Source organism: Monodelphis domestica, chromosome 1 (assembly GCF_027887165.1).
Source record: "Monodelphis domestica isolate mMonDom1 chromosome 1, mMonDom1.pri, whole genome shotgun sequence".
NCBI lineage: Eukaryota > Metazoa > Chordata > Mammalia > Didelphimorphia > Didelphidae > Monodelphis > Monodelphis domestica.
The window spans coordinates 396,361,410-396,374,280 of NC_077227.1; the positions used below are offsets into that span (position 1 = coordinate 396,361,410).

At 41.3% G+C, this 12,871-nt stretch overlaps 1 protein-coding gene across 1 annotated transcript in view; it reads left to right on the forward strand.

Annotated features, from left to right (window-relative positions):
• The first annotated feature begins 1,024 nt into the window (after positions 1–1,024).
• The window catches only part of CNBD2 (cyclic nucleotide binding domain containing 2), a 91,627-nt gene continuing 79,780 nt past the window's right edge, over positions 1,025–12,871 (forward strand). The window contains exons 1-2 of the mRNA XM_007474258.3: positions 1,025–1,234; positions 10,885–11,025. Of these exons, the coding sequence (XP_007474320.1) occupies positions 1,127–1,234; positions 10,885–11,025 (249 nt within the window). The 5' untranslated portion in view covers positions 1,025–1,126. The remainder of the gene's footprint in view (positions 1,235–10,884; positions 11,026–12,871) is intronic.

Sequence of the window (12,871 nt, forward strand, 5' to 3'; positions counted from 1 at the left end):
AAGTGTCATGAACACTATACCCTAAATTGCAGTGTCATCAATAACATTTATACGGCTTACTTCAGGAAGGGAATTTAAGTTTAAATCTAAGCAAACAATTCGATGTTGTCTTAGGGTAATGGGGTAACCCCGCGGATGTCCATACCCCTCCCAACAGGGGGACCCTAACTCTTCATCTGGGAAACAGATCCATAAACTGAGGAAGATTTGGTCATTCTTAAAGAGCGCCCTATGATGTAGCCAATCAAAAGAGGCCATCCCTGTCCACGTGATAGAAACGCCGGGCAGCTGGTACTTCCAGGTTGGGCGATCTAATCCTTGGCACTTGTAATTTACCCTAGGACTTGCCGGGAGGGGGCCGGAATTAGTTAACTAACCTTATCTGTGGGGGAAAAAAACACATCTTATGCTCTTGTATTCTGTTTAAACACATATCATTAAACTCTAAACTGTATCTTTGATATCCTGTTTTAATTGTTTAGATCAAGTTACCTATATCTTATTTGAGAAGATTTAACTCTTGGTATTTATACCTAATTAGTGTAGCCAATTAGAATATAGATAGCTTTCCTTTGACGTTATTGCTTTCTATACAAAGCTTTTTTTTTTTTTTGTAAACTCTTTAGGGTTTTCTCTCCCGGGCTGGCTCACTGTGCATTTTTATTGAATTGCAAGTAAAAAACATCGCGAGACTAGGTCTTCAAGAGTTTTTGCTTTCAGTTATCACCCTGCCTCACGGGTTGGTGTTAGAAGTGCTATATGGAAAATTATGAGTCTCAGGTCTAGAGAGGCGGGTACCCTCGATGAGAGTTCAGCTCTGCCATTAACTTCTTAAGGAATAAAAGCTAGACAAATCCCTTCTCCCCTCTTTGTGGATTCCTTTCTTCAGTCTAAAACGAGCAAGTTGGCGGATGTCTGAGGGATGAATCAGTCATTACTAGATTGATTTGGCTTTAAAGCTTTCCAGCTGTGACGTTCTGTCGTTATCTAGCTGCCTTTGTGACCTCATCTGGTTGCTTCCCTGGTTACCTTTTGAAAAGTTGACGAGGAGGTGTGGAGGTTGAGAAAAAAACTTTTTCCTCAGGCCCTCTGGGGACTTTTTTTTTTTTTGGTTGTTGTTGCAGAAATGCTTAGAATAAGGAAGAAATACTGGGGTGCCAAGTCTTGTTTTAATGAATTCTGTCGATTTTACTCCAGAAAATATGGAACCAGAGGCTCAGGGAGACATTCCAAGGTATATCTTGGGAGACTTGGGAAGGGAAACGTAGTGACACCTCAGGGGATCTAGGAAGGCAAAGAAGTGCCTATATGGGCTTAAAATATATTTTTAATGTGTATTGATATCTATTGTTTCTGTATCACTTTATTTTCCAAATCAGAGATGCCTACTGGATTTGCCAGTCCTAATATCTAAAAAAAAAATGGTTTTGAATTTTAATTGTATGATAAGTTATCTTATTTTAAAGCATGGATAGTTAGTTCTGTTTTTGTAAAAATATAAATAAGTTCAATTACATTTTAGTTTGACTATATATATAAATATATATATATATTTTATAATATATATATAAATATAAAAAATATTGCCCTTGGGGGCAGCTGGGTGGGCTCAGTAGATTGAGAGCCATGCCTAGAGACAAGAGGTCTTAGGTTCAAATGTGACCTTAGACACTTCCTAGTTGTATGACCCTGGGTGAGTCACTTAACCCCCCTTGCCTAGTCCTAGCCCCTCTTCTGCTTTGGAACCAGTACACAGTATTGATTCCAAAACAGAAGGTAAGGGTTTAAAAAAAATGTCCTTTAAGGTTTTTGGAGGAAGCTAGATGGCTCAAAGAATAGAGAATTGGCCCTGTAGTCAGGAAGACCTAAATTCAAAGCTAACCTCAGACATTTAACAGCTGTTTGACCAACAGTAAATCACTTAAGCTCTGTTTGCCTTGCAAGCAGCTAGCTAGTTCAGTGGACTGAGGGCAGGGCTTGGAGTTAGGAAGACTCATCTTCCTGAGTTCAGTTTTGGTCTCAGATATTTACTAATTGTGTGTGTGATTCTGGACAAGTCACTTACCTATGTTTGTCTCAGCTCCTTATCTATAAAATTGAACTAGAGAAAAAAAAATGGCTAATTACTCCAGTATCTTTGCCAAGAAAACCTCAATTGGGGTCAGGAAGAGAGTTGGACATGATTCAGTGGCAACAACAACAAAGGGATAAAGACTCTCTCCTCAGTCTATACAACTGGATAAGAATGCTCATAAAATTGGAATGAGGAAGCAAGGGATGGGTGCCCTCTCGTGATGATGAATGTTATTCCTTTTTGTGTTTAGGACACTAGAAGTCCCAGTGAAAAAATCTAAGTTCTATCTTGGGGGATTTGGGAAGAAAAGAAATGGTGACATCAGGGAACTCTAGGAGGGCAGAGGAAAAGAGGTGCTATGTGGGCTTAAAATTTTTTTAAGGCTATGTCCAAAGGGTGATAAAAGACTGTCTGCCCTTTGATCCAGCCATAGCACTGCTGGGTTTGTACCCCAAAGAGACAATAAGGAAAAAGACTTGTACAAGAATATTCATAGCTGCGCTCTTTGTGGTGGCCAAAAATTGGAAAACGAGGGGATGCCCATCAATTGGGGAATGGCTGAACAAACTGTGGTATATGTTGGTGATGTCATACTATTGTGCTCAAAGGAATAATAAAGTGGAGGAATTCCATGGAGACTGGAACAACCTCCAGGAAGTGATGCAGAGCAAAAGGAGCAGAACCAGGAGAACATTGTACACAGAGACTGATACATTGTGGTACAATAGAAGGTGATGGACTTCTCCATTAGTGTCAATGCAATGTCCCTGAACAATCTGCAGGGATCTAAAAAATACTACCCACAAGCAGAGGATAAACTGTGGGAGTAAAAACACCGAGGAAAAGCAACTGCTTGACTACAGGGGTTGAGGGGATATGACTGAGCAGAGACTCTAAATGAACACTATAATGCAAATTCCAACAACAGGGAAATGGGTTCGAGTCAAGAACACATGTGACACCCAGTGGAATCGTGTGTCGGCTATAGGAGAGGGAAAGGTGGTGGTGGTGGGGGGGGTGGGGAGGAAAAGAAAATGATAAAAAAAAGATGAAAACAAAAAAAGCCCTGTATCTTCTGTCTTAGAATTGGTACTAAGTATCATTTCCAAGGCAGAAGACCTTTAAGGTCTGGGCAATTGGAATTAAGTAACTTGCCCTGGGTCACCTGGCTAGGAAGTGTCTGAAGCCAGATTTGAACCTAGGATCTCCTGTCTCTAGATCTGGCTCTCCATCTCTTGAGCCACCTTGCTGCCCAGAAATAAGCATTTATTAAACTCCTACTCTGTGCCCCCCCCCCCAAAAATAAACAAATTTTTAAGGTATATGTTAATAGCTATTGTTTTTAAATTACTTTGTGTCTACAGGTATTGTTTGCCTAGTATGCCCAGGCATTCAAAAAAAAATCCTGCATTTTAATTTAATTATATGATAAGCTCTTTTAGTTTTTTGTTGTTGTTTTTCTTTTTTTAAAACCCTGGCCTTCTGTTTTATAATCAATACCTTTGTATTGGTTCCAAGGTAGAAGAGAGGTAAGGGCTAGGCAATGAGAGTTAAATGACTTGGCCAGGGTCACCCCAGCTAGGAAGTGTCTTTGAACCCAGGATTTCCCATCTCTGGACCTGGCTTTCAATCTATAGGAACCATCTAGCTGTCCCCAAAGCCCTTTTAAATTTTAAAGCATGGATTGTTGTATTATGCATGACTAAGTTTTATTACATTTTAGTTTATTTGTTTGATTAACTTTAAAAAATGGCCTATGTTTGAGTAGGCAATATTTTACTTAAAAAAAATGAAAATATAACTTGCCAGATACACATTAATGGAATGTGCCACAACAGGGCTTATGTTTGAAATACATTTCTCCTTTCCCAGAAAGTCATCCTTTCTAGCAATGGTTTTTTTGCCACTGACTTCTCTTACCTGCCTGGATCTGAGGCCTAGAACTTTCTAAACTAGGGTTTTCCTTTATTTAAAAAAAATGTATTTTTAAACCCATACCTTCAATCTTAGAATCAATACTGGGTATTGGTTCTTAGGCAGAAGAGTGGGAAGGGCTAGGTAATGGTGGTTAATTGACTTGCCCAGGGTCACACAGCTAGGAAGTGTCTGACCTGTGTCTGAGGCCACACTTGAATCCATGACCTCCCATCTCTGGGCCTGACTCTCAATCCACTGAGCCACCCAGCTGCTCCCTTCCCTCATCCTTTAGAAAGTGAATCTACTCATCTTTGGAGCTCCCACACAAGGGCCCAAAGAAGTTGAGAGATGACTAATAAATCCCATGTGTACAAACTAACTAGCCCACTCAGCCCACTAGCTACTTGGCTAAAATAGGCAACAGATTTTGTGCAGTTTCACATCCCAAATAGCCTAGTTTTTCCCCTTTGCTGTTTGGATTGTTTTTATTAATTTTACTTCTTTCAGTTGAAAATTCACTTTCTCTTCTTGTATATTAGTGAGGCTTTCTTTGCACAAATTCTCAACACTATTCCCCAGCAGACTATTTTTAAAATTCAAGCTTTATTCTTCTTCTTCATTTTTATACCACAATTACTTCTCTTTAAATCTCCTACCCTGGGGGCAGCTAGGTAGCTAATAAGGTTGATTGAGTCAGGCCCAGAGATGGGAGGTCCTGGGTGCAAGTCTGGTCTCAGACACTTTCTAGATGTGTGATCCTGGACAAGTCATTTAACCTCCATTGCCTAGCTCTTACTGTTCTTCTGTCTTGGAAGCAATGCACAGTATTGATTCCAAGACAGGAGGTAAGAGTTTAAAAAAAACAATCTCCCATCCCCCTATAACACAAAACAAGTTGGCTTAAGAAAAAATGACCCAGTGATTCATCTGACAGTATAGCATCACCTCTCATTTAGACTACTACAGAAACCTCCTAATTGGTCCCTTGCCTCAAGCTTCTCCTCTTTCCAAATTGTCTTCGAAGTACTCAGCCAAAGGGATTTTCCTAAAACAGGTCACTGTTGCCTCTTTCTCAAACTCCAAAGGGCTCTCTCCCTTTACCTGTAGACTTCAGTATTAGTTTGTCTCTTTAGTATTCAACCTTATTACCTAATCCCCTGAAACTGGGAGCCCTCTCCATGCACTCTAGACTCAGTCATACAGGCCTATTTCCTGTTCCTGCTGTTGGTGAGCTGCCCACCTTACTGTGAGCTCCCATTGACTTCTGGGCAGAGGGAATATGAAAAAATGCCATTAGGTGTGGTGGAGAGGGGGAGGGGAGCATCTCTGCCTGAGTCCCTCTGCCTCTCTAGTAACCAACTGGGGTGGGGGTGGGGGGTGTTAGGGTGGTCAAGTGCTCAGAGAGAAGGCTCTATGTGCCATCTTTGACACTTGTGCCATAGGTTCGCCATAACTGTGCTAGCGGCTCTTGCCTTCCCCTCTAAAGTTACCTTGTGTCTATTTTGTATGTATCTTTTATATATTGTATATGTACATGTTGTCTCTTTGAGGACAGGGACTGTTTCACTTTTGCCCTTGTATTCTCAGTGTCAGCTGTGCCTAGTGCCCAATACCTCGTAAGTACTTAATCAATATTTGCTGTAGTTCCCCATGTCTCTGCTGAGATGGAAGGATGTGTCAGGATCAGTGGTCTGGGATCTAGATTGGTTAGCATCCAGTGGTTAGTATTGAGTGTTGTTTTCATTTAGGTCAGTGGCATCAAAGGGTTTAGATTGGAGGAGGAGGTGACCAGCCACCCTGAATTTTCTGGAAACATGTTACCTGGTGTTTAAGCCTTGACATTTGTACACTGGGCAGAGTTGGCAGCAAATCATTCTCCGGGGTATTTAGGTAGCTCAGTGGTTTGAGAGTGAGGCCTAGAGATGGGAGATCCTGGGTTCAAATCTGACCTCAGACACTTCTTGGCTGTGTGACTCTGGGCAAGTCTCTTGACCCTGTTGCCTAGCTCTTATCATCACTCTTCTGCTTTGGAGCCAATATACAATATTGATTCTAAGCCAGAAGGGAAGGGTAGAAAAAAAATTCTCACCACAAATGAGGAGAGGCTCATACTCATACATTCCCAGGTTCATATGACCTCCAGGCTACAACTGCAAAGGGGGCCAGAGATCAAAGGAAGCACTCACATCAATCTCATCCACGTACATATTTATATCTATAGCTATGGGAATGGTGGAGTGAGGTGGTTCTGGACCCATAATTTTGTTTTTCCCAGTGCTGAAACTAGCTCCAACCAATGTAGCTCTGTTTAAGTCTCTAACAGCTTGTAGTCTTAGAGAGTTGCTGGGGGCACTGAGAGTTTAAAGCTAATATGGATGTAAGTGGCAAGATTTGCTTATCCTTGTATCCACTGTGCTGTACTACCTTCTCCTGGAAAAAAAAAAAAGTTTAGAAGTATAGAATAGGATTTTTGTTTGTTTTTAAACCCTTACCTTCTGTCTTAGAATCAATATTGTGTATCAGTTCTAAGGCAGAAGAGTGGTAAGGGCTAGGCCATGGGGGTGAAGTGACTTACCCAGGGTCACACAGCTAGAAGTTCTGAGGCCATATTTGAACCCGGGACTTCCTGTCTTTGGATCTGACTCTCAATCCACTGGGCCACCCAATGGCCCCTGTTTATTTGTTTTTTAAGGGGGGAGACTAGATTTCCCAATTTTACCTAGGCTGGAAGTGAAGCTGATCACACTGCTAATTAGCACAGAAGCTTTGACCTGCTCCATTTTAGACCTGAGCCACTTTGCACCTCTTTAGGCAGGCTGGTGGCTTCCAAATCCTAGGAACTCACCATTTTGATGCTGGACTTAGTATGGACACCCTAAGGGCTTTTAGACCTACTGCAACTCAGAACCCTGGAGCTCAGGTTCTCAGTCTCAACCTCACCCCTAGCAGGGATTCCAAGAGCAGACCAGCTGAGTTCTATGTTTATAGAGCACTTTAATAGACAACTTCTCGAGTTTGATCTGCATTACAACATTAGGGAGTAGACTGGATAGATGTTATCATTCCTCATTTTATAGATGAGGAAACTGGGAGCTCAAAGTGAATTGGAACCATAGAGTGTTGCATCTTGGGAGGAACCTTGGAGATCCTACCTTGGGATTTACAGTTAAGGAACCCAAGGCTCAGAGAACAAAAAGAACTTGACCATGGTCAGACATTGAGTTGGTGTCAATCAGAATTTGAACTCAGGTGGCCTGACTCCCACCAGGCTGCCTGTGAAGTCACTCAGTTTTTGGTGAGTGTCTGCTACAAGGAGAGCTCCTTATTAGGTATGGTGTAAATGTGCACTTTGGATGGTGAGGGAGGATGTTTGATGCACTGGGTCTTCCCCAAAAGTGAAAAATACAGATGGCACCTACCTTGAAGATGCTTCAAGTCTAATGGAGGAAGGGGCAGCTAGGTGGCTCAGTGGATAGAGAGCCAGGCTTGGAGTCAGGAGGATCTGGATTCAAATAATTTATGTCTTTTTTTTTTAAAAATTTCTTCATTTTATTCCAATAACAAGTTTCCAAATAAGTTTTCCAAAGTTACATGATTCATGTTGTCTCCTTCCCTCTTCCCTCCCTGCTCCTGGAGTTGCCAAGCAATTCCACTGGGTTATATATGTATTATGTATAAATGGAGATTTTGAACCTTTGGACTTCATCCCCTAGAAGTCCCTTAGTATTCCTCAGAATTCCTTTTAATCTCTCTATGACTTTGCATGGTCATGTTTGTATAAGTTCTGAGGCGTCACCTCCCTCTTTCTCTCTTCTCTTGCAACCCCAGCTGAGTTAGGTGTAAGTTTTATTTTAGTTATTAATACAACTTTTAAAATATAATAGTTATGGGATATTCATTTTAATCTTTACATTTATCATGCAAAATCCATTTCCATATTATTCTTTATTTGTAAGAGAATAATCTTATAAAACCCAAATCACAAATTAAATATCCAAATAAACTCTGGATTCAAATCAGCCCTAGCTGTGTGACCCTGGGCAGGTCACTTAACTCTAGTTGCCTAGTCCTTACCTCTCTTCTGCCTCAGACCTAATAGTATCAATTCTAAGGCAGAACATGAGGGTTTAAATAAAAAAGCCTAATGGAGAAAAACACTTGCATATCTATGTAATTACAAGAATTATAGAAGCCCTTTAGTGGAAATGAGTGGCCATGGGTATGAAGCACTTTGTAGACTTCCATACACTATATAAATGTCAGTTGTTATTATTTCTGTAGCAGTCCACCCCTAGCTATGGGCAAGGGGAACAGTTGGTATGTGCAGATTGCCTTAAAAGAGAGCATGCTCAGTCTTGAGCATGCTCAGTATTGCTCATGGCTGGGAAGGCCTCTGACCCTTGACCCCAGTTTCTCCCAGGTTAGGCGGGAAAACAGGTTTCTTTGTTCTCCCCTGGTTAAGAGAAACCACACCTATGCCTTGTCATTAACCAATGAGAATCATCCCTATGTACTGTGTATATTTGCATATCAAAAACTATATTTAGCCCAGCAAGCTCCACCTCGCTCTCTCTTCTCTTTCAGGCTAGCTGATGGCTGTCCTTGCAGGAGCTTGGCCTCTGGCCAAGCTCCATCTTTAATCTTTCTCTATTCATCTCTCTGACCTGTGTGGTATTAAATGTGGATCTCTGGACTGGTAAAAAGCCTACAGAATGGTCCTTTGATCAGAGCTTGGCTGTGGCTCATTGATAATTAATAAAGACTCATTCTGACCACCTCATATCTCTAATTTGACTCCATCATCCCCCTCGTGGTATCCAAAAATTCTATCCTGTCTCTATCTTCCTACCTTGTGGCTTCTCTCCCCTCTGAGAGAGCTACAATTTCCTCCTCGTCCTCCTATTCTTCCTCTTTCTTTGTTGACTCTTCATGCACTATTCCCTCAACATCTGCAGCCTCTTGCTAGTGCAGACACTACATTCTAAAAAAACATCCTTCTCCTCCTTAGCTGAAAAGGGGAAGAGAGAAGGAAATAAACATTTTACATAGCACCCACTAGGTGCCAGGCACTGTGCTAAATGCTTTACAAATATCATCTCATTTTAACTTCACAGTGATCCTTTGGGCTAAGTGTTGTAAAGAATCCTATTTTACAGAGAAAAAAATCAAGGTAAACTGAGATTAAGTGACTTGCCCAAGGTCACACAGCCAATAAACATCCCAAGCTGGATTTAAAGTCGTCTTTCCAATCCTGGGCCAAGGGCTCTGTCAACTGCTTCACCTGCTGCCTCTAAACCATAGTATGACTTCTCCAGGAATATCCTATTTTGCTTTCATATTTTTGCAGTTCTTTTGTATTTCTAGCAACTGAGCCAGCCAGCTCTGAGCAGAAAGGCTCTTTTCTGGCCTCTTTTCCCTCTTCCATCAATCCTTCACCAACTCTGGCACCCTGTAAAAGGTGGTGTGACCGTGAAAAGAGTCAATGCCGGGCCTGACCAGAGTCAAGGACCTTGTTTCAAATATCAGCTCTGTCTGCTGTGACCTAGGACACATGACTTCTCTGGGCCTCAGCTACCACAGCTGGGAAATGAGGTGGATTAGATAACCAGGATGGACCTTTTTAGTTCTACATACTTTAGAAGAGGACACCCAGATACTTGAAATAAAATTAGATCTCCAGATCCAGACAAATGACTATGTCAAAGATCTAAAAGAACCCAGATCTGATCATGGAACCCATTGTGGTTATTTTTTTTTTTTGCAAAAGTCACAGGGACACGATTGATGCCTAAATATTTATCCATCCATCCATCCATCCATCCGTCTATCTATCTGGCTATCAGGTGGATTCAGAAGTAGAATTGTTTTTTATGGTTCCAGAGGGTAAAACTAAGACCCATCTGGGTAGAAGTTACTCAGTAGAAGGAAGAACTTCCTCACAGTCAGAGCTGTCCAATGGAATGGCCTACCTGAAGAAGTAGTGAGAGCCTCCCTCATTACTTAAGGTATCTAAGCAAAGGCCTCCAGGTTTGAGTACAGACTAGATGCTCTCTGAAGTTCTGTTTAAATGCCTGTTTTGGGCAGAATCCTGTGCTGGGTGCTGTAGAAAACAAAATTTAAATTAGACTTGGTTCTTGCACTATTGGTCTCTGTCCTTGTGGAATTTACTGTCTAGTGGGGGACTCAACTCACAGAGAGATGGCTGGAGAAGTAACGATCACTTTATCAGAGAGGTTCAAATCATAAGCTTTGTAAGGTTCAGTGTCATTTACCAAAGGGACCTTGGGGGTTCAGCTCTCATAGAGAAGGATTTGAGTTAAGCTTGAAAGGATGATTAGGAAGGAGGAGGGGAGAGGGCATTCCAGACATAGGAAGGAAATAGTGTGGCCAGAGGCGTGGTGGTGAGAGTCTTCTTTTGGCTCTGGGATTCTTGACTTCTGCTGTTAGTGAAAAGAACAATTTGATAAACTCATTTTTATTACATTACTGACTTGTGATCTCTGACAAGGAGGTTTTGCATTTTGAAATAGGCTGCAAAGGGAGGGCCAAGTTCAAGCCAAATGGGTGGTATTTATTCCAAATGATGGGATTTCTGGTGCTGTAACAGAGAGCAAGTTCAGCTTCATTCCCCAAAGTCAGGGAACCTCATCTTAATCATGCCTAGTATAGCATCCCAGCAAACTTTGGTTACCACGGCAATGCCTTTGTTCATCATCTTTATATCCCCAGTGTTTTACTCAATAAAGATATTTTTCACAATCATTTAATAAGAGTTTAATAAGCACTTAATTAAAGAGCTTCATAAAAATAAAATGTGATAAAAACCTATTGACTTGAATTGAATTGAATGCTAACATGACTATTTTCCTTGTATTCCCTGTGGTACTTTTCAGGGTCGGTTTAAACAGTTGATTAAGGAGATCATCCTGATGATTCGAGTGTGCAAGATATTCCGTGAGGGCCTCCATGGATTCCGGGAGTTCCAGGTCATGGAGACCGTATCCAAGGGGATCCCTATCTTCACGGCATGGGATGTAAGGGAAGGGCCCCTGGGATTTGGGCAGAGGCTATCCCCCTGAGGTCCAGTAGAGTCCGTCTCCCAAAGGTCCTGCTAAGTGTGAATTCCTTTCCCAAAGATATCTTTAACTGGCATAGTGGAAGGAGCATTGAATTTGAAATCAGAGAACATTGGTTCAAATCCTAGCCTTGCCATTAATTACCTCTGTGACCTTGGGGGCAACTAAGTGGTACAAAGGATAGAGCCCTGGGCTGGGAATCATTTTCCCGAGTTCAAATCCAGCTTCAGACACTTACTAGCTGTATGATCCTGGACAAATCACTTAACCCTGTTTGCCTCAGTTCCCTCAACTGAGCTGGAGAAGGAAAGGGCAAACCATAATATCTTTGCCAAGAAAACCCTGAAAGAGGGGTCACAGGAGTCCAACACAACTGAAAGTGGCCTTGGGCAAGTCACTTAACTTCTGTGGAAACCCATTTTCCTCATTTGTAGATGGCATCTAAAGTCCCTTCCAGCTATAAATCTATGATCCTATGATAACCCTGGAAATAATGGTCTCCAAGGTTTGTAAGCAGTTGATCCATTCCTGAGCAATTCTGCTTCATTCCATCTCTAATATCTACCTTCCAAAAAAGGCTGTTATCTTTTTTTGAGGAAAAGATAGAAGTTACCCGGAGGTATATTTCAACTCAATGTAAAAAAATAAAAAAATTATAATTAGAGCTTTTTCAACAGAAATGTGTGTGGGAAGAAGGCTAATGAAAACAAGAATGATAGAATATGATTAGGCTAAAGTCAGTGTCTTTTAGGTTAGAGTTAATAAGTGGTATGCAGAGGAAATTGATGGATGCATGTATGTTTATTTAAAGTCTGTTGGGTTGGATTTCATCATGTGCTTTTTTAAAGAATTTTCTTTATGTCTTGAATGCCTGTATGTGTCAATGAAAGTTAAAAATAAAATTGCATTTTTAAAAAATCAACTAGTATTGTTGAAAAGTTAAAATTGCTTGCCAAGGAAGAGAATGAGCTCCTCATCAGAAGTTCCAGGGGGAGGCTTATCTGATCACTTGCCTGGGATATTGGAGCCGGGGGGGAAGGTGTACCTATTGAGAACTGGGTTTGACTTGACCATCTCTGAGGTTCCTGCCACAGTTCAGTCAATGGAGCATAGGGGACAGTGATAGAAAAGCAGCAATCTATGAGTTTAATACTCAAAGAAGTGCCTCTCCCCAGGTCATACACGTAATGGCAGAACTCTGTTTTGAACTGAAGTTCTCAGTTTGAACTGTGGCTTCTCAATTCAATGCTGTGCTATGCCCATCTACCTTGTTTCCTCTTGGTTTGGTCTTAATAACTGAAATGGGATTGGTGAAGATGACAACTTGAGACAATAAAAGTTACACATCAGGTTAGCCCATGGTCAGGTATCTTCCCAAATAATGGATCCAGGTATATTTTTAGGATACTGGGTGCAATTTTAGATATATTTCGTCTCACAAATTTTTCACGCCTCTTTCACAAGGGAGCCCTGGAAATATCTGGTTCCTTTTGTTCTACCCAAAAAGACTTTTAGCTTCCATGCAAGCACTCAGACTAACAAGACATCAAATAAACATAGGAATGAAGGATGATTTTTTTTAAATGGCCAAAAAAACCAGAAGAGTATATTGAAACCATTAGGTTGACTCTTCATTTGAAAGTAGGAATCTATTTACCCTTGGGACCTATATAAATACACATGACCCCCACCAAAAGGATAATATACAACTTAAGACAAGGGGCTCCTGCTGTGCTGATATTCTAGTATCAGCAAGGACAAAGTCTGAAGGTTGCTTTCTCCCTTTTGTTTTGGCTCTGTGCCT